Source organism: Pavona decussata, unplaced genomic scaffold (genome assembly GCF_977016875.1).
Source record: "Pavona decussata unplaced genomic scaffold, jaPavDecu1.1 SCAFFOLD_85, whole genome shotgun sequence".
Classification (NCBI taxonomy): Eukaryota; Metazoa; Cnidaria; class Anthozoa; order Scleractinia; family Agariciidae; genus Pavona; species Pavona decussata.
In genome coordinates, this window is record NW_028145503.1 from 983,048 (window position 1) to 1,005,951 (window position 22,904).

Consider the following 22,904-nt stretch of genomic DNA (forward strand, 5'->3'; position numbering starts at 1 on the left):
AGTTAAGGAACATTAAAAGCAGATTAACCTCAGAAATGTCTCCTTTTTGGCCTCTTTTCCTGTTGTTCCTCTCGTCTTCTTATACTTCTATTCTCCTTGGACCTTGGGGTTTACTACATGGAACTTACTATCGACGTTATGATTATCACAGCCAGTTATTCCTACCCCTGGCTGTAAGAATCCAACTTTCCATATTCCATAGAATCATTTCTTATCCTGAAACCATGTGTGAGATAACAGGCTGCTATCTCACACTTTGGTGAGGGGGGGGGGGGGAGAAATTGTGGCGAGAGTGCAACCCACCCCACCCCCATGCCCACTGCAATGAAAAGTTTAAACGAGAGGATCTCCGAGGAGGGCTGTTTCTGTTCTCCCGGTTGTTCAACGAAAGGATATCTTTATCCAGCGTATAAATCGCTATCCAGCGAATAAAATATGGAATGGTTGGGGCACATTTTTGTCCTCTAGATAGCGATTTATCCACTGGATAGAGATATCCGTTTTTTGAACAACTGGGTATTGGTCTTTATGTTTGGCTTGCCTACTCGCCGCAATGTTCCTCGTTGGAGTTCGACAAAAGCAGGGAAGCTGTGATTACCAGAGAGGCAAGACATAAATTTGAATGAGTCGATAGAATACAGCCGATATTTCGACAAAGGCTGTTGAATTTTCTACTGTTGTTGGGGTGAAAATCTAAATTAAAAGCTAGTCTTAGAGAGGTAAGCAGAGAAGTTGTCAGAACCCTAAATATTTTTATTCGTTGCTACCAATCATAGAGGCAGTAACTACAGTTACATGCAGAGTCACGTGCTTGCATTAAACTCCGTAACCCAGTGTCCACCATTTGTCGCGTCTAGCCGACTATATCAGGGATACGTCTAGTTTTGACGCCCCTTGAGACACTGTATTCAAGGGACTTCATATACTTCAATTTGATGACATTCGTTCATTAGAACTAGGTAAAAACTTTCTTCTATCCGGTAAGTTTTTAAAAAAATGCATTTCTTTCGAATAATCAAACTTAATCCTACAAGGCAAGAAATGTCCATTCTTTTAATTTGCCCTTTTGTAGATCCAACGCCAGACAATTTTCTGTACGCAGACAGACATCTGTAATAAAATACAAACAGCGGTGATAAACATAATAAACTTGCAAATTTTATATAACTTTACGTTTCGTATGCTAGTCAACATACATTTTAAAAAGTGACCGCTCATATTTTTTTTTACAACAAAATATATAGTGATAAGGGTCTGGAGCCGAGATTATGAAAAACAATCTAAACAATGAATCTAATTTAATAAAGCATCAGCTTCTCACTTTTGACGTTGACATTAAAAGCTGGCTTTAGTTCTAGTTCTAGTTGTACGAAACTCCTCATTTTTCAAATAGGGCTAACAGTATACGAAATAAATTTTAAAACAGTGCAACTGACAAATAGTTTCTAGTGATAGGCTCAGCCGGTGGATCGCGTGACAATTATCGTATTACATGGAAAGATCTAGAAACCACTTCCGTATTTATACGCTTTCGCTTTCGCGAATGCGCTGTTTATGGTATCCTTCCTTTTGATTACTTTATTTTATTGAAACGGCGAACTTTTGAGTAACTGGTAAGTAATAAGGTGAAAGTTAACGTTCAGAGAACAGTGTAAGTCGTGATTGAGATTCACAGTAATCAGAGATGATAGCATTTGTTGGTCATGTATGATTTGAGACTTCCTCCACTGTTTCCATTTTCTTGTATGATCGCCTTACGATCCTTGCAAAATATCTGCTGTAAGATGGTTACTTGTCTTGTGGAAACCTTCCTCTGAAAGATCATTTAGTATCTTTTGAGATCGCTTTTAATATCGTGAAACGCTTATCGGTAATAGTCGTGCATCCCAGTGTATCGCGGTGCATCGCTTAATCGCGTGACAATTCTCGAACATGATTACTTTCGCATTTGTTTTCGCTTTCTCAGAGCGAATCTTCCGTTCTTGGTTTCCTGTATTTTTCCTGTGATCCTGTGTAAGCCAGTAATCAGTAATAAGGCGAAGTCAAAGTTATGAATGCAACTGTGTAACGATTGTTTTTTGTGCAAGGCAAAATATTTATAGACTCTGTGGTGTGTCACATTGTTGGCAAGCTTTTTAGAGAAACAGTAATGAGAAAGGACATATACTTTCTGAATGAAATAACGACATCATTTTATCGACCTAAGCGTCACCGCATAAAAATTCCAGGCGTTTGGGTCGTATTCAAAAACACCCTTTTGAAAGGACCATCGTATAAACTCGGTGATTGAAAACAATCTTATTTTTTGGCAACAGAGACAAGAAGGAATTTAACTCTGATTTGTGATTGATTAAAAATGTTTCATCAACAGTAAACTTCGTGTTATTAGGCCTAATGTGTGCATCGCGTGGCAATTCCACGAATACAATCACTTCCGCCTTTCGTTTCGCTTTTGTTTTGTTTGTAGTTTCCTCATGTATTTCTAATCGAAGTAGCCCGACAGTGAAAGATTTCCTTTGTGTTCATGCATTTTCATCCTTAGTGGCATGACATCATCACTGTTATTGGCTTACGTAAGAAGTGACACATTTGCATCACTACCACGTATTAGACATCGACACCGATGTTTCAATTCTTTTTTTAAAAAAACATAGAGAAGTCTCATCCTAATCATAGCGAAGAGCTATTGTGTCAAGTTTTTATCCTAAAATTATTTGCCGGCGAGTTCCAATTAAAAATTCAAAGATTTATCGGTGAACACTTGAAAGACTTCGGGAAAAAAAAAAAAAAAACACGCATAAGCCTTTGTTTTCGAATTATTTTATATCACGGTAAGTTCTTACGGTCAAGCGCCACTGGAAACAAGCAGGGTGGGGTAAGAAAATAAGCAACAATGCGCTAATTATAACAACAAGTTTTACAAAGTGGACATTAGCTGTATTCGGTTACACAACCGACAACCGACAAAAATAGTTTGCTAAAAACAAATATTAGATTCCGGGAAAAACGACGATCTTTTCATGCAGTTTCTAGTGATAGGCTCAGGCGGTGTATCGCGTGACAATTATTGTATTACATGGAAAGATCTAGAAAGTACTTCCGTATTTATACGCTTTCGCTTTCACGAATGCGCTGTTTATGGCATCCTTCCTTTTGATTACTTTATTTTCAGTTGAAACGGTGAGGTTTTGAGTAACTGGTAAGTAATAAGGTGAAATCTAACGTTCAGAGAACAGTGTAAGTCGTGATCGACATTCAGATAGCGTTCGGTTGGACGCATGTGTATGATTTTAGAATTCCTCCACTGTTTCATTTTTCTGGTATGATCGCCTAACGATCCTTGCAAAATGTCTGCTGTAAGATGGTTGCTTGTCTTCCGGAAACCATCCACTGAGAGATCATTTAGTATCTTTTGAGATCGCTTTTAATATCGTAAAGCGCTTGTCGGAAACCTATCAGTTTGCATCTATTCCTCGAATTTATAACTACTTTCCCATTCACTTTGACTTTTTATGAGCGAATCTTCCGTTTCTTGGTTTCCTGAGTGTTTTATAGTATGTTAGTTAGTTAAGAATGCAACTGTAAAACGTTGTTTGTTGTGCAAGGCATTCTCGGAAAGCGTTTTAGAGAAACAGTAATGTGAAAGGACATGTACTTTCTCAATGAAATAACGGCATCATTTTATTGACTCTACTTGTGCTTTCAGTTCTGCTTATGAGTGATATAAATAATAAAGCGATTCGTGTTTTTAGACAGTACTACGAAAGCCCCATTAGGTAAACTACTGGGATATATTGATTTAACATTGATTTTACATTTATTCACGTTTAATATATGGGCGATAGTTTAAACAAAGAAACATTATTTTATTTCGTCTTTGAATGTTTCAGGCTGAAGAATCTTGCTTCTTACAAAGGCACAGTTTAACCACCCTTAAAAGGATTCTGTCACAACAGGAACGGTAATTAATAAATAATTTAAGACTTGCATAAGTGTTATCGCTTAAAAACTCCAGGCACTTGGGCAGTATTTAAAATACCCTTTTGAATCGACCAGCGTGAAAATAGCCCTATTATTATTATTATTATTATTATTATTATTATTATTATTATTATTATTATTATTATTATTATTATTATCACAATTATTATTATTATTATTATTATTATTATTATTTTGTTACAGAGACGGTAACTAATTTGGACTTTATTTGTGACTGATTTAAAAAAAAATGTTTAAATGCAACTTCATGATATTAGGCCTGATGTCAGTGCATGGCGTGACACACCATAAATAAAATAATTTCTGCCTTTGGTTTGGCTTTTCTTTTGTTTTTAGTTTCCTGTATTTCTTATTGAAGTTCCTGTATAAACTGAAGATTTTCGGAATGAGTTCTGAAGCCGTATTTAAAGTTATGATGACAATTTTGTAACGATTTACGAAGAATGTTTGACTCCCAATGCGCAGTATCCTTCACAAATTACAGAAGTCGAATTTCACTGTTTATTGCCGATTAAAAGAAAACAGTCGATTCACTAGCAACCTGTACTGTGAAAGAAGTATTTTTGCTCTAACTCAGCAACAGTATCCTCGCCTTTTCTGGGTAAGAATTTGCGATTGCGATTTGCGATTTTGATTGGTTCATTTTAAATTACAATTTATCGCTTGCAAAAACGTATTTACTTCAAATAAAGTTTACGTGATCATCTCTCAATCCTTTAAGCCCCAGTGGTGACCAAGATCTAATTTCTCCTTACAATGTCGCTGCTTCATTAAACATTTAGGTCAGGAGAAGAAAGGAAATAATCACCAAAGATGAAATGTCTTGATTTTTAGACAAAATCTCCCAACTAGTAGCATAAGAAATATATGGAGGGCAGTAAAGAGAATACACGTGTTGATGTTGGAGCTGTAAGAGTTAAGTTTAAAAGATAATGATATCCTTTTAGATCATCTACTTTTGAGACACATTGCATTGTAAACAAAAATATCCGGCAAGAAGGTAAGGTACTTACAGGTTTTTAGTTCACTTTGAGTAAGAAATCGTTAATCGCTAAATTTTCGTGCCGCAAAACACCAAATCACTTACAATCGTAAATAATTACCTATATGAAAAACAGGTGTTTCATAGACAACGGTTTCTGTTGCTTGACTGTTTCTACTGTACGATGGTCATTGGTTCTTCCATAGCATATTGTCGAAAAGGTTTTTGCCCACAATATTGCGATAGTCCGCAATCATCTAAATCTTATGGAGACCAGCATTAAAGCCGTAAAAGATTTCCTTTGTGTTCATTTTTCATCTTCATTTGCATGACATCATCATTGTTGACAAGTCTGCACACTTGTGTGCAACCGAATACAGCTAATGTTCACTTTCTTTGTGTGTTTGTTTTCAGTTGCAGTTTGTGGAATTCTTACTTCTAACAAGAGGTTAGCCCAAAGCAAAAAAAAAAGAAAAAGAAAGTGTTTTCACAGCAGACATGGTGAGTGACTGATTTGAAATTCGTCTCATTTAAAATGCAGGAAGTAGAGCTCTTTCTAGTAGTGCAGTGAGGTGTTGCCTCAAGAGCACTTTTGTATGGATGAATGTACACACTAGAAGTGAAGCTTAATTTTTGTTCGTACATTTTCTGCGTTTCAGGGGTGTTATTTTTGTATAAAGATGCCAAGAACTGCTTTGTTAGTGTAAAACCGAAACTAAACGAACAACCGTGCGGGAGGTCGTGAGTTCAAACCCCGGCCGGACAACACTCGGGGTCTTTAAATAATAAAGTTATTATTATTATTATTATTATTATTATTATTATTATTATTATTATTATTATTATTATTATTATTGCTGACGAGAAAGTGCTGCCTTTGTAATGACATCTGCAAATGGTTAGACTTTCTAGTCTTCTCGTATATAAAGGACGATAAACCGTAGGGCCCGTCTCACAACACTTAAATGTTCATAATCCTGTGGGACGTTAAACAACACACACACTAATCGCAAAGAGTAGGGCATGGAGTTCCCGGTGTCCTTGTCTGGTCTTTGTGCTATTTTCATGAGTTCATGGGTTGGGTGGGTTGGATGAGGTCGCCAATGGACATATGCTGATGTACGACCTCACCCTTGCACTGAGGTAATGCAAACCGCATTTGAATATGTAAATAGAAAATACGGTATATATATAAATACCATTACCATAACCTAACCTGCATGTATAAAGTGGAACCGTATCAAGTTTTCACCCCCTATATATTAAGCAGCCAGTCGTCAAAATTCCGACATTTTATTCCCTTAATTACTGCATTTGTGAGGGCCTCTTCTAAGTCAACGGTTGACCTCTATTATGCGTTCGCAGTCACCCTTTACAAAGTCTTAACCAGCTGTTTCTATTGTATTGACTTGCTTTAAACGCTCACTTTGTAAACGGAAACCACTAAAATTAACAACAAATAGCGTGTCCGCTGTTGGACTGTGTTTATTTTCACAAATCATGTAAATCACCGCATATTGTCGTTTTTGTACTTCGTAGTAAAAAGTCTTCTGAACATTGCACATCTCAGCTTTGCCGAATTAAAACAACCATCTATCAAGACGGGACCTTTCTTTTGCGTTGAGCAAAGTCAAATGCTGACAAATTACTTTACGGTATCAAACTAAAGGAATCCTATACAACAAAGGCTGATATCTAATTAGTTTTCTTTTGGACCAATCGCTTTGCAGGAACGACTCTAAGGACTTTACGTATGTCTATTTCTAACGACCTACAATACTGATTGAAGGTTCTTAGCGTTATCCGTCTGTTTTTATACCATGTTCTCCTTTCCAGACCAATTATTGTTGCCGTTTATTATTCGAAAAAGTGATTCTTTAATCGATTTCGTTTTTTTTTCTCTGTGCATCCAATAACTAAACGGTCGTGAACTTAGATATTCCCCGAGGGTCACCGCTTAATAATACAGGTTTGTCTGTAATTTATATTTAAGCGGTCACTGATTGAAAATTCTGAATTTGCAAACTAACCCTTAGCTAGAGCGCTACGTACTAAGGCTCTCTTGTTTGTCACCATACCATCAACGGATATAACATATTATGGTTAGCGCTAACCACTGGTTAACAGGTATTAAAACCTATAGGTTGTCATGGTATTTAACCCGGGTTAGCGCTAACCATACTTCGAGCAACTGGGCCCTGTTTGTAAGACGGATCAAATTGTGTACTGATTCCGTCTGCTCTATATTTAAAGTTATGCAAGGGGTTTAAGATTTAATTTGATAGATCGCAGTTCCTAGGGCTTGATGCTGATCACTCACAATCCAATTAGATATGCGTGTCTTCATATTCTAAGGAAGAGTTTGGCCATTGACATTGGTCTGAAACTTTCTGGGATCACATCAAGACTAGCCTTAAAGCTTTTCCTTAATAGCCTTAAGTTCCTATAGATATCCAGTTTGGAACCACATCATCATGATCATTTCCTGCCTCGTAAAAATTCTACAACTCTGAGTTAATGAATGTTCTTAACAGCTGCCAAACCATGTAACAACTTGTCGTTTTAACAGCATATTTATGTAACCAAAAGAAGCTAAGTGAAGAATGCTAACGTTGTTTTCTTCAGTTTGTGAGATCGTTACTCAGACTGTGATCTCTTGTTTATCAGTCGTAGCAGTCTTTCAAAATGAACTTTGTCAGTAATAAATAGACGAAATGGGTAGCCTGAATAATAGTCTGAGAAAAGCTAGCTCGTGTAGGAGATACTGAACATATGCCAGGTTTTACATGTAACTTTTACATGCCATGCACCTCAGGGCCTTTAAGGCCCGGCCAAACGGATGATGTATGTTGATGCAACATAGTCCAGTAGTATTGAATCCTACATGTTCCACTCGTTTGGCAACTATGTTGCACCATGTTGCATGATAATTAACATACGAGTGACATACGAGTCTTTCACGCGGTCATTTTGAAATAGTGAGACAATAACATGATTTACCTTTAGAAAATAAATTTACTTTAACACAAATATTCCTTTATTGGTTTGTACAACATGAACACCGTGAATCGCTCTACAGTTAAGGAGACGATGTTCTGTGTAAAGTAAAAAGAAGCCTTAGCCGATGAAGCCTTCTACGTTTTCCATGAAAGCGAAAAAGCAGCGAAACGGTTTCATTTCCAGGCAGTCAACAATGACTGAATAATTTGGGGACATCTTGGAAAAAGTGGACAAAGTTTCAAGTTTATTAACAGAAAACAGAAAACAGCAACAAATAGCCCTTGCTAATCTGGGCTGGTAATGTAGAATTATTTTCCTAATTCTGCAGTGAACTAATATGAAAATGAATATGATATATTGACAACAGTTTTAGAATGAAAACAGTCTTTTCAAACTTGAAGTAGCTTTCTGGAATTATGGGAGAAACAAATTTGGTCGTTATTCATGCATGAAACGTTAAACAATCAAACAACGGTCGATTAAGTGTTTGTTTCGCACTCGAACGTAACCTTTGTAAATTTCATGTTTTGGCTCGGCCACTCAAATGAATTAAGTTTTCTCCTTTTAGTTCGTGCTATACTGTAAACTGGATAAAAGATTGTATACGAAGAAATACACAGGTTTGCATTTATAGTATAATTTGCGGCCCTGCCCTCTTGCGTGTGCCCCACCAAATGCCACTTCATAATTTTAACTTTGATGGTCGTTGATGCTACAAATCAGAGAGGCTCACAGATACTTGTTCCTGATAACTGCATTTTTTTTCTTAAAATGCTCGTGCTGTTCGCAGAGAAGAACCCTTCTTCTCGACCTTCGACCATCTTTTGCCATTAAACTGAAATCATTCGTAGAACTTGCATTTGCTCCATTACCATGTTGTTACTATCATAACACTCAGTAATGTCCACGTGACGCGCACGACCAACCAACTGTGGTTTGAGCTATGCTATGCAAAAACGGATCTGTGAGCTGATAAATCGATTGGGCGGTCTTGCTAAACAGCATCTCTTTGAACGTCGCACCTGCTTATCATAGCCAAGTTAGTCTTCTGCATTTAAATACAGTCATGTTACTGATTACGAGTACTGTTGTGTTTTAATGTTGTTGTTGTTGCTACCCCCATTTCTTTGCGGTGTTTCTCTTTGCCTACATCGCTGGAAATAAAAAAAATTTATCTAAAAGAAAAACATCATTCGGTAAAACTAATCAACCCTAAGACATTCCCACGGTGTCAACATAAACACAAACGCATCCTGTGTTGATTGAAGGTCAACGATTCCCCCCACCTGTGAATCCCCTCGGGTGTTCAATTCCAACTTTCTTACATTTCTCTTTTTAACACGTGTCCTCACACAGTTATCTTCCCATGGCGTTTTCAAGGATCTAAATATTTTGTTTTTACTAGGGTTAAACTTGAAAAAACCAATAATACAGCGTCGGACCGAATTCGTACCAATGGCCAGAGAACAAAGAAACGTTATAGAGTTACTCCAGAATACTGTTCGCCTTGTCCAGGAATTGGGCCACAAGGCAGACGAGAGAGGTGCCTTTTGCAATCTCGGCAAGGCTTATATATCGCTTGGTGACTTCCAACAAGCCATAGAGTATCATAAAAAACATTTACAGATTGCCAAAGACCTGGGTGACCGTGCAGGAGAAGGAGGTGCCTATGGCAACCTCGGCAATGCTTACCACGGCCTTGGTGACTTCCAACAAGCAATAGAGTACCATCAGAAACATTTAAAGGTTGCTAAGGAAGTGTGCGACCCCGAAGGAAAAGGAGCTGCCCATGAAAATCTCGGCAATGCTTATCAATCACTTGGCGACTTCCAACAAGCTATAGAGCATTATCAGAAACGTTTACAGATTGCCAAAGACCTGGGTGATCGTTCAGGAGAAGGAAGGGCCTATAACAACCTCGGCAATGCTTATCAATCACTTGGCGATTTTCAACAAGCAATAGCGTACCATCAGAAAAATTTACAGCTGGCCAAGGATGTAGGTGGCCGAACAGTAGAAGGACCTGCCAATGGCAATCTCGGAAATGCGTATCAATCCTTTGGTGACTTCCAACAAGCCTTAGAGTACCATCAGAAACATTTACAGATTGCCAAGGACGTGGGTGACCGTGCAGGAGAAGGACGCGCCTATGGAAATCTCGGAAATGTTTATGATGGCCTTGGTGACACCCAAAAAGCAACAGAGTACCACCAGAAACATCTAGAGATCGTCAAGGACGTAGATGCCCGTGTTGGAGAAGGAAGTGCGTATGGAAATCTCGCCAATGCTTATCAATCACTTGGTGACGTCCAAAAAGCCATAGAGTACCATCATAAACATTTACAGATTGCTAAGGATGTCGGTGATCGTGGAGGAGAGGGATGTACCTATGTCAATCTTGGCAATACTTATCAATCACTTGGTGACTTCCAACAAGCAATAGAATACCATCAGAAAGGTTTACAGATTGCTAAGGATGTAAGCGACCATTCAGGGGAAGAACGCGCCTATGGCCATCTCGGCAATGCTTATCGAGCACTTGGTGACTTCCAGAAAGCCATAGAGTACCATCAGAAAGGTTTACAGATTGTCAAGGACGTGGGTGACCGTGCAAGGGAAGGAACTGTCTATGGCAATCTTGGCAATACTTACCAGTTACTTGCTGACTTTCAACAAGCCATACATTACCATGAGAAACGTTTAAAGATTGCCAAAGAGGTGGCTCACCGTTCAGAAGAGGGACTTGCTTTCGCTAATCTAGGCACTGCTTATCAATCCCTTGGTGACTTCCAACAAGCCATAAAGTATTATCAGAAAGGTTTACAGATTGCCAAGGACGTGGGCAACAGAGAAGGGGAAGGCCTTGCCTATGCTTATCTTGGCAGTGCTTATCAAGCACTTGGTAAGTGCCAACAAGCCATAGAGTACCATCAGAAAAGTTTACAGATTGCTAAGGACGTAAGCAACCGTGCAGGAGAAGGACGTTCTTATGGCGATCTGGGCAATGCTTATCAATCACTTGCTGACTTCCAACAAGCCATAGAGTACCATCAGAAATGTTTACAGATTGCCAAAGACCTGGGTAACCTTGCAGGAGAAGGACGCGCCTATAGCAATCTCGGGAATGCTTATAAATCACTTGGTGACTTCCAACAAGCAATAGATTACCATCAGAAATGTGCACAGATTGCCAAGGACTTGGGCAACCGTGCAGGAGAAGCACGCGCCTATGGAAATCTCGGCAATGATTATCATTCACTTGGTGACTTCCAACAAGCCACAGAATACTATGAGAAAGGTTTGCAGATTGCCAAGGACATGGGCGACCGTTTAGGAGAAGGGCGTGCTTATTGCAATCTCGGCATTGCTTATCAACTAGCTGGTGACTTCCGTGAGGCCTTAGAGTACCATCAGAAAGATTTACAGATTGCCAGGGACGTGGGAGACCGCGCAAGTGAAGTACGTGCTTATCGCAATCTCGGTATTGTTTGTAAATCACTTGGTGACTTCCAACAAGCCATGGACTACAATCGAAAACATTTACAGATCGCGAAAGACTTGGGCCCTGCTTGTCAATCACTTGGTGCCTTTCAACAAGCCTTAGAGCACCATAAAAGACGTCTACAGATTGCCAAGAACGTGGGCGACCGTGCAGGAGAAGGACGTGCCTATGGCAAACTCGGGCTTTATTATCAATCACTTGGTGACTTCCAGCAAGCCAAAGAGCACCATGAGAATTGTTTACGGATTGCCAAGGACTTGGGGGACCATGAAGAAGAAGGACGTGCCTATGGCAATCTCGGCAATGCTTATGGTTGCCTTGGTAACTTCCAAGAAGCGTTAAAGAACCATCACAAAAATTTAGAGATTTCGAAAGAAGTGGGAGACTGTGTAGGAGAAATCAATGCCTATGACAACCTCGGCAAGGCTTATCGCGCCCTTGGTAACATCCAACAAGCCATACAGCACCATCAGAAAAGTTTGCAGATTGCCAGGGACGTAGGCGCTCCTGCAGGAGAAGGAAGTGCCTATGGCAATCTTGGCAATGATTATCAATCACTTGGTGACTTCCAAAAAGCCATAGAGTGCCATCAAAAATGTTTACAGATTGCCAAGGACATGGGCGACCGGGCAGGAGAAGGACGTGCCTATGGAAGTCTCGGCGGTGCTTATCAATCACTTGGTGATTTCCAGCAAGCAACAGAGTACCTCCAGAAACGTTTACTGATTGCCAAGAGTATGGGCGACCGCGCAGGAGAAGGACTTGCCTTTGGCAATCTCGCCATTGTTAATCAAGGACTTGGTCACTTCCAAGAAGCCTTAGAGTACCATAAAAAAGATTTACAGATTGTCAAGGACGTGGGCAACCGTGCAGGAGAAGGACGTGCCTATGGCAATCTCGGTAATACTTATGTATCCCTTGGTGACTACCAACGAGCCTTAGAGTGCCACCAGAAACATTTGCAGATATCCAAGGACGTGGGCGCCCGTGCACAAGAAGGAAGTGCCTATGGCAATCTTGGCAATACTTACGGATTACTAAGTGATTACCAACTATTCATAAAGTACAATCAGAAACGTTTACAGATTGCCATAGAAGTGGGAGACCGTGCAGCAGAAGGACGTGCCTATGGCAGTCTTGGCAATGCTTATCATTCAATTGGTGACTTCCAACAAGCCAAAGAATACTGTGAAAAATATTTGCAGATTGTCAGGGACGTGGGAGACCGTGCAGCAGAAGGAAACGCCTATGGGTCTCTCGGCAGTACTTATCAAGCACTTGGTGACTACCAACGAGCCTTAGAGTACCATCAGAAACATTTGCAAATATCTAAGGACGTAGGCGCCCGTGCAGATGAAGGACGCGCCTATGGCAAAATCGGCAATGCTTATCAATCACTTGGTGACTTCCAACAAGCCATAGAGTACCATCGAAAAGCTTTACAAATTGCCAAGGAAGTGGGCAGCCGCTATGAAGAAGGACGTGCCTATGGCTGTCTGGGCAACGCTTATCAATCACTTGGTGACTTCCAACAAGCTAAAGAGTTCCATCAGAAACATTTACAAATTGCTAAGGAAGTGGGCAATAAAATTGGAGAGGCAATGTCACATTTTTCTTTAGGCTGTGTCCTCCAGGGTTTGGCTTATTTAGGTGAGGCCGTAGATAGTTTCAGGTCAAGCGTGGCCCTTCTTGATACCATAAGGACTCTTCTTCACTCTGAAGATTCGTGGAAAAGAAGCTTTCGCGAGCTTTATCAGAAGGTTTACACTGCTCTTTGGAGAGGTCTGTTAAAAGTTGATAGGACTGACGAGGCTCTGTGTGCCGCTGAGCAAGGACGAGCACAAGCTTTGCTTGATACGTTAATGATGCAATATGGCTTAACAGGATTGCCACCACCGTCATGTGACGCAAAAGAAACAATCGCTTACATCTCACGAGTGTCACCCACACAAACAGTTTTTCTAGCAACGGGGAAAGACAGAATAAATATCTGGGTCCTTGGAAGAGGAAATGAAGTTGAATTTAGGCAAGGGGAAATAGAAGGTCAACCTGCACTCCACGACCCCGTCCGTATTTTACTGGAGACAGCTTTTGAAAAGATTGGAGTTGATGTTGGTGTTAGATGCGAAAATCGTACAATAGATGAGATCACTTGTGACCGTCCATCTACCAGAGAAGAGAAAAAAGAAACACATCAATCAGGCCACTGTACCAAGAATGCCTTACAGCCATTGTATGATGTAATTATTAGCCCCATCTCAGATGTTCTTCACGGTGACGAGTTGGTCGTTGTCCCAGATGGTTCATTGTGCTTGGCTCCGTGGGCTGCACTGAGTGAAGATATTAGGATTCGCACTGTTCCCTCACTCACGAGTTTAAAGCTAATTGAAAGTTTACCCAAGGACTTCCACTGTACGTCTGGCGTGTTGTTGGTGGGAGAGCCATGTCTCAAAGAGCTTGCAAAACCTTTACCACCGTTACCATACGCCAAAAAGGAAGTGGAAATGATAGGAGAAATCCTCAAGACTCCACCACTAACCGGAAAAGAGGCCACCAAAGCGGAAGTGTTGAAACGAATGACCTCAGTTGGTTTGGTCCACATTGCTGCCCATGGGCGAAGGGAAACTGGCGAAATTGCCTTGGCTCCAAACCCCGGTTGGACATCTGAATTCCCCGACGAAAAAGATTTCATGCTGAACATGTCAGATGTACAAGCGGTTCGGCTCCGAGCTAGCCTTGTGGTGTTAAGTTGCTGTCACAGCGGTTGTGGGGAAGTCTTAAAGTCTGAAGGTGTGGTGGGTTTGGCAAGGGCCTTCTTGTGCGCTGGAGCTCGTTCTGCTTTAGTGGCTCTCTGGGCAATTGATGACGACGCTACCATGGAGTTCATGAAGAATTTCTATCAACAGCTAAGAGAACGAAAAAGCGCCAATCTAGCCCTTCACCAGGCTATGAAATCTCTGCAAGACTCTGAGAAATTCTCCGACATGAGACACTGGGCCCCATTTGTACTGATTGGTGATGACGTCACTCTTCAATTTGATGCCAAGAAATAAAGAAGGTAAATAAAATTTGTTTACAAATCTTAACTAATTATATGGCGCTAAATGTTTAGAGGAAGGTAAATTATTGGTCAAACAAAATTAATTTTGTGGTGTGGCAGTTGTGTTCAATTCTTTCTTAGCTCAACTTTTCTACTTGATTCAAATTTCAATTTCAATATCTTGCCACGACTTCTTATGATCACTTAGCCCAACGTCAGGACATTTCACAAGAATCTGAGACGGAAATCTATAGTAGTTTTATCCAGGCATTTATATGTCACAAACGTACTTTAGTCTTGAAAGATTTTTGTCACTCAACCATAATGGGCAACTTGCTGATAATTTACGGGAATGTAAAAAGAATCTCCTTTTGAAAACGCAGGCTCGAGTCACAACTGAAGCGCAGTTATAGTAGTTAAATCATGCAGAGTCCCGTCCTTCACTTACGGTTTTTTTTTTCATGCTCGCACTGAAATGAACTGGGAGCCATAAAGCAAGAAATTTCGTCGACAGTGTTCAGAATGCAAGACAAATAACGACATTTGAATGGTCGATTAAGGGTTTGCGTAGTTTTTTTATGCCTATCAGATCTTCTTTAATTCCCGGACTGGTGGAGACGTCCCCTAAAGGTCGGTGTTTGCACTGGACATATTTGTATAGTTGTCACAGTCAGGATAAAGTCTCAAAATGTCACACATTTTCGATTAGGATAGAGTCTCAAAATGTAGCACGTTTTCGATAGGGATAAAGTCTCAATTTTTAAAGTGTTTTCGTGACAAAATCACGTCATCATTTTAAGGGAAAACGGTGTCCGCGGATCAGAGTCATAAGATGCTTCATCCTCCAATTATTAATAATCCTCCAATATAAAAAGAAACGATTAGGTTTCGTTATAAATTTTCGACTGGAGTCTATTGCCAAGATAACTTGACCAAAAGGTTGCTTTGCATGTGATATATTAACATGGTTTGCTAACTAAAGAAGGCGAAAATATAAGCTCTCAGTAGCTGTCATTTTTTTTCGACGACCTTTTTCCCAGGTTTATATAACAGGCCTGCCAGGAAAAATTTACCCTCAACAACTTACCTCATGCAGGATTTCTATATACCCGAGACATTCAGTTTCACAAAGTTTCACGGTGTTTTTCACATGAGTTCATTTTCCATAATTTTTCCCGGCGGAATGACTGTACAAACATCGACTATAGAGAAGCGCTGTTTGTCGTTCTTTCTCTATACTGTTGTGGCCTCTTCTGTGTCTCTCGTATGCAAAATGTTTCTCACTAAAACGACTTAGAATGCGAAGAAATTGTTTTTGCTTATTCGATTCCAAATTCTTAACTTCTTATTCTCCCGAATACGAAATCAGGGTCGACATAGAGCTTCTCGGAGCGCGTGGTTTTAACCGAGGTGTCAGGATTGGTTTCAAGAATCTCTTAACTAACAATCGCTGGAGAGAGGATGGAAAGAAAACGTCCAACTTGATAGAGAGCCTTTTAAATTTATTCAAATAACCATGTTCAGAATGTCACGTTTGCGCAATTTGTTCAAATAGGTACCCGTTTCTCAGCGACTCCAGATCTCTTTCTTGACTCAACCCTTGCCCAGAATTTCTATTGAAGAAACTAACAAGTTGATTATACTGCTAAATTGAATCAAACTGAAATTTAACAGCTCATATCATAAAATAGGTGAGAAGCACTAGTTTACAATTTCTTTCTAAATAGATTATCTCACTGGTTTTTCTTCTTCTTCTTTTTTTTTTTTGCAGGGCGAGCAGCAAAAATTGGCCCAGAGATGACCTGCCGACGAGTAGTAAACAAACCATCTGAACACTATTCACATCCTTAGCAGGTGGTGCTTCCTAACATTCTCGAACGTTGTTGTTACTTTTTCATTCTTTTCCTTCCAGAGCAAAAAAATCAAATTTCATTTGAAAACTATCAAAAGCGTAACTTACCTGAAATGAATTTTATTTTCAGTAAAACATGTGTTACACGACCAATATTGGCAAATGATTTCGTATAAAAGGGCCTGGCCATTCTTGCTCTAAGTTATTAATCAGGTAGCCTTCTGTTGACTTTACGAGACCGTTCGATTCTATGATTTGAAAACGTTCAAATTTGCGCGCTAAATGCCATCCGTTAAAGTGCCTTTGAAGTAAAAATAATTTATGCTTATTTGAAAGTCCTTTCATAAAGAACAAGAAAGGCGTTGTCCTTTTCTGAATATCTTCTCTCGTTCAAGAGATATCCAAGATTTTGTTCAAATATTGATGACGTCAGAAATCGTTTCAGTACTAAGATAAATCACAAAATCAAGAATATCTTGGGAAATATTGGAGTGATGCTTCTCAAACATGGCACCAATGGTGTGATAATAATAACGGAAACATATATTTTGAACTGCGGATGAAAGATGAATTAGAAGAAAGATCCTCGTAGTTAGTATGCAACTTAAGCAGTTGCAAAAAGAAAGCCTGAAAAACGTTTCAGGCTTGAACGGGATTCGAACCCATGACCTCTGCGATGCCTTTTTCGTAAAGAGATTTAGTAATGGCGTACTGTACATCATATCTTAACAAAGCTAAGTTAGATAGGTTTTCTCGTTGGTTAAGGTCAAGTAAAAGTTAAGAAAAAAGAGAAGGAAGCAACTTGGTCACCAATTCTCGGTTTTCACTGTCACGCCATCGAAAAAAAAAATCGAAACCATTTTATGAATGAAGTCAAGAAATTGACATGGTATAGAGGATAAATAAATAAGGCATCTGTCCAAGTGTCAGGTCTGTGCGGCATTCCGTACTCGAGTTATTTGACAAAATGTTCCACATAAATTTATAGAGCTTAGTATGGAGACGCCATGTTTGTGTCCCTCTGAGGGGCACAAACATGGCGGCCGGAAATACGAAAAAACATCTGGAGTTCACTTTTGCCAGAAAAGAGGTTTGTTTGCCCTTGTGAATTTTCGAATGTTTAGATTAATATTTCTCCTCAAACTTAAATAGTTTAGAATGCTGAAAATCACACGAAGAGTCATTTTTAAGATACGGAAAAGCTCTGTCACGGCCGTCCTCCTTATGTCACGCACGATGAAAACTCGGAAATTGAAACCGTTCTATTTTCAAAAGGAAGCACGACATCGAGCTAAGAAATTGTGAACAGACATATTTTTAGGTAATCTTTCCTTGAATGAAGGTCAAAATTTTGTAGGCCTCCCAGTTTTGAATTCTAGAATTTGGTGACGTCACGTGAAAACCAAGAATTAGTGGAAAGCTTTTAAAGGACAACCTGATTTGCAGGGCCGACACTAAGCTGCATGAAGTCAATTTTAATCAGACAATATTTCAACTAGTACCACTAGTATTCTTCAGGACCTAAGTTAGAATGAGAAAATAACGGCTCTAAGAATTTCAAGTTGAAAGTAAACAGAAGTATTTTATGATTAACTAGAGTTGACGAGCTCAGTCTATATAAAGTGTTTTCAAGAGCTTATCAGTGGATTGTATTCGAATACAGCTGTTTCAGTTTACATTGTCGGAAACCTTGCACGACAAGACCCCAAGGTGAGATGGCTAATTTGTGAATAAATTTCAGCAAACTGAGCTATGGCTCACGCCTACAGAAGATAACTCACAGTGCAAAATGTTTACAAAAGTTTGTTTCAACAAATCCGGACAAAAACGTGAAATTACAGCCAAATTAAAAGATTTACAGCTGCCCATATTACCTTTCGGTCCTGTCGCGTTAGCTCGAAGGATTAAAATCCAACAAAAGTTGATTGAAATAGATCTATACAGAGGGTTAATATTCGTTGCGTCGATTAAAACCACCTTGTGATAAAGTGTTACTCTTGTCTATGATGTAAGCCTTCCTCAGGTCCTCACTTTGTTGCTGGTGTAAGGGTATTTTGAGTAAATTTAAGTGTAAGTTGAAATCTCTTAATCCAAGAAAGAAGAACAGAGTTTCAAACTGTCAAAACCAGTAATGTTGATATTGCTATGACAGTATCCTTATTCCGTTATGATAAACTTTTCCGAACAAGGTAAAAACTCAAATTAAAGAACTGTTTGTGAATTCCCAAATAAGTTTTTTTTGTCATTCCAATAATTCACTTTAAAAAGATTTAAAAATCACAGGTAAATGGTAGAGAAGAGGTATTAATCAACGTTGATTATAAAATTAAATGACTGGTGGTCAAACGTCTTTTACAAAGCGTGTTGCCAAATAAACACTTGGGTTACTTCTTTGAAGTCGCGAATTTTGCCTACATTATCTTACCAAATAATCAAAAAGTAAAGGGAAAAAAACATATTTATCCGCATTTATTGGAAGCAAGATCTGCAAAGAGCAACCCTTAAAGACTCTTTTGTTTTACAAGTATTATCGAAATATTTGATTCATGTGCAGCAAACTCATTCGTTACGAGAAATTTCGATGAGAGCCAAGAATTGGAGGCTGAAATCAAAATTAAATAAACATTAGCGTCATGACAAGTGATTTACGTTAACCTTGCCGGGACATATACCTTAAACATTTCAGTACTTATTTCGGGTTTTTCTTCTTATCTATAGCTAAAAGTATTTTAGTGCGTCGTAAAGTTTATCTCAATCAATCAATTTCGTAACAAACTTAAATTTGTATACAGCTGTTTCGGCAAAAGTTTTCCAATAAAGCGCAAAAGCGTACGCGACAATACCGGAAGATAGTCTGGGAAATACCCGAAAATTTTCAAGAAAAGCTCATAACCCATATTGACCGCTATCTCAAGTCTTCGCTGTACGGTCGAGGCATTATGGATTCTGAGCTTTCATGTATGGCCAGACGTACGCTGAACAGCCTATGGTAACGAAGAATTTGTTCTTCAACTGAACAAGATGCCTGCTATACTGGCATTACGCGAGATGCTGGGGCTGATTCATTTATTCCAACTGTATGCTTCGCCGATTGATAAAACTATCCTTGCTAATGGAATAGTTTGAGTCACGACGATCGCGTTACGTTGTTTTCCGTGTGTTACGCGACTCAGACTATCAGCGGAAATTTGTGGAACTCCATTACGATAACGTAAGCTTCTCAATGACCTCTTTTCAGTCTCGCGTCGTGGTCTAAGACTGTCAAACAAAGCACGATTCCTTCACTAAGAACTCACCAATTTCCACCGTTTGACGTGTCGGGTGCTTCTTAGAAGTTATTCTTTCGATTTACGGCTTCAAAATGGTGAAATTTCCCTTTGAAAACGGCACACTTGAGTCCAGAACATGTTAAAACAATATGGCGCGACTTAATCCGTCTTTAATAAATATATCAAATGATGCATTGACGTCACACAGGTAGGGGTGAGTGGGTCCCCTCCCTCGCAATATAAGCGACAAGAATGGATTTTGATTGGCCTGCTTTTGTTGAAGACAATCAAAACAATACATCCCGAGTAGGAGAGGGGAGAGTTTAATGAATAAATTAATGTACCGATTTGTGTATACGACGAAGAAAAAACAAGATGCCTGCTTTACTGGCATTACGCGAGATGCTGGGGCTGATTCATTTATTCCAACTGTATGCTTCGCCGATTGATAAAACTATCCTTGCTAATGGAATAGTTTGAGTCACGACGATCGCGTTACGTTGTTTTCCGTGTGTTACGCGACTCAGACTATCAGCGGAAATTTGTCAAATTCCATTACGATAACGTAAGCTTCTCAATGACCTCTTTTCAGTCTCGCGTCGTGGTCTAAGACTGTCAAACAAAGCACGATTCCTTCACTAAGAACTCACCAATTTCCACCGTTTGACGTGTCGGGTGCTTCTTAGAAGTTATTCTTTCGATTTGCCGCTTCAAAATGGTGAAATTTCCCTTTGAAAACGGCACACTTGAGTCCAGAACATGTTAAAACAATATGGCGCGACTTAATCCGTCTTTAATAAATATATCAAATGATGCATTGACGTCACACAGGTAGGGATGAGTGGGTCCCCTCCCTCGCAATATAAGCGACAAGAATGGATTTTGATTGGCCTGCTTTTGTTGAAGACAATCAAAACAATACATCCCGAGTAGGAGAGGGGAGAGTTTAATGAATAAATTAATGTACCGATTTGTGTATACGACGAAGAAAAAAAAAAAGAAATCGACCCGTTTTTAGACACGGTATGCCCCTTCAGGGCATCCCGCGTAAAAAAAGAAATCGACCCGTTTTAAGACACGGTATGCCCCCTCAGGGCATCCCGCGTAACAAGTGACTTCAGCTGCCGGGTTTGTTAAACAACTGATTAATTTCAAATAGATTTAGCTCATTTCTATAACCTTCAATTAAAATATTTTTCGACAGAAACTTGGATTGAATCGGCACACTGATCTAACGATTTAAATTTTCCTATCGGAATTCTGACTCGAAGATGTTTGAAGAAAACAAAATTTGCATAAGTAAACAAACCAAGTTAAATTGAAGATTATTTTATTCACTGGACCCCAAACAGCTGATTTCATCTTGTTTCTGCATAACAGAGAGTTTTGTTCTACAGTAGAACTTGTGAAATACAATTTTAAAAGCATTCCATTTTGACTTAAATACAAAGAAACTCGAAGATAATTTTATTCTGGTAAGGCACTTGTAATCCGAGGGTGAAGAAGAGAATAAAACTTTGAAGACGCCAAACTCTTGTGCTGTGATTTGTTCCAACACTGGGCTGGTTTGTTTACACTTGAAGTGAAGTCTGGCGCATGTATCTCAACAACATGAGAGATCCTGTGGCAGAAAATAATCAAACCAGTTTATGTGTGTGTTTTTGTAGTTATTTGCATTCAAAAGGTTCGTTTATAGGCCGTTAGAGGCCTTTTAAATATTACTTATGGGGAGAAATATATTTTTTGGGGGGAGAAGGGAAGCAGTAGGGATAGCGCAGTGGGGAGAGCACTCACCTCCCACCAATGTGGCCCGGGTTCGATTCCCAGTATCGGCGTCATATGGGAGTTGAGTCTGTTCTTTCAACAAAAAGGTTTCGTTTTTAATGTTCAAGCACAAGCTTTCGATTCCCTCACGGAACCTTTGTCAAGTGGTGTTGGACATTTTTGTCACATGATTAAGTTGATAAAATATCACGTGACAAAACGCCCTGGTAGATCGCCGGGAGCTCATATCACGACGTCCTGATTCTTGAGGTTTTTCTCTGGGTTCTCCGGTTTTTTTCCTCTCGTAAAAAAACAACATTTACTTATTCCATTTCCTCAAAGCTCCCCATATCCTGCGAAATGTTTGTTTGGAAAACATAAAATATTTGTGGGAAACTATCACCCATTATTAAAAACTGGATCATTGTATAATGCAATTCCATTTTTTTGATTGGCTTAGCGGCCATGGTATATCAGCAATTATACCATGCTCGAAAAGTAGCGACCATAAATTGTTTTCTGGTTGCTCTTGAAAAGGAAATCAGCAAGGCCTACCAATATTACTTGATTGTTTTTAATAAAACAATTATTATTCCACTCGCGCTTGTTGGATATGAGATGATTATAGCAAACTTGGCGCTACGCGCATCGTTGGCTATCTATCGTCTCATATCCCACGCGCGCTCGTGGAATAATTGTTAAATAGTCACTCGATTGAAACACTATTGTTTACTTGTGTAGGCTTACCGCAACAAACCAATATTGTTAGCAGTGATCCCAGTGACCACGTGTGAATGTCATGGCGCTTGGCCACACGGACTGTTTACATGTTGCCCGACAAACTGTTTGAAAGAAATATGAAAAAGCGTTTACTCTCTTAATATTGTAAACACTTTTGTTGTTGGATAACTCGAATTTGAGGTTTGTAGGTTTGTAAGACACAACTTTTCTTCTTTTTGTCCCAGCAAATGTTGCACACTTTACATATCGCCTTATGTACACTGGACAAAATGTCGTCGGCTGATTAAGGACACACAACTTCGCCGTTTTTTTTCTTAATAACGCTATGAAAATGATAAGGTTTCACATAAATTGGAACACTGCACGAGGACGAGAAAGGTAACAGAATATGAGAAATTGCGATTTAAACTAAAATTTCGTCTCTACGGTGGTTTGCACTAGTTTGACACCTTTTTGAAGTTCGCAAACTGATCAACATACAAATAGGCCTTTCAATAGGCCATACAAGTCAAACTACAACCAGCACTTAAAAACTGGCTTGGTGACCCCCCAATTGTCTACTATCGAATTGTAATTAGAAGCAACGTTTTGCAAAATTTAAAACACTTTGTAGAGAGGGGCTTAAAGCCATCTACGAAGTGTTTTACTTTGCAATAAGTAAAAGCGTTTCTGGCGGGAGTGGGAGGTGGGGAGTTGTGTACGGTTTCTACTGTTAGATCGTGCGGATTAATTGGGGCTGGGAGGAAGCTGTC

The 22,904-nt window shown here is 39.4% G+C and overlaps 1 protein-coding gene across 1 annotated transcript; it reads left to right on the forward strand.

Annotated features, from left to right (window-relative positions):
• The first annotated feature begins 1,502 nt into the window (after nt 1-1,502).
• On the forward strand, nt 1,503-19,385 carry LOC146475163 (uncharacterized). The gene is made up of 5 exons (XM_085116103.1): nt 1,503-1,613; nt 3,891-3,961; nt 5,399-5,485; nt 9,390-14,544; nt 16,298-19,385. The coding sequence occupies exon 4, from the start codon at nt 9,440-9,442 to the stop codon at nt 14,537-14,539; it is 5,100 nt and encodes a 1,699-aa protein (XP_084972229.1). The 5' UTR covers nt 1,503-1,613; nt 3,891-3,961; nt 5,399-5,485; nt 9,390-9,439; the 3' UTR covers nt 14,540-14,544; nt 16,298-19,385.
• The last annotated feature ends 3,519 nt before the right edge of the window (nt 19,386-22,904 follow it).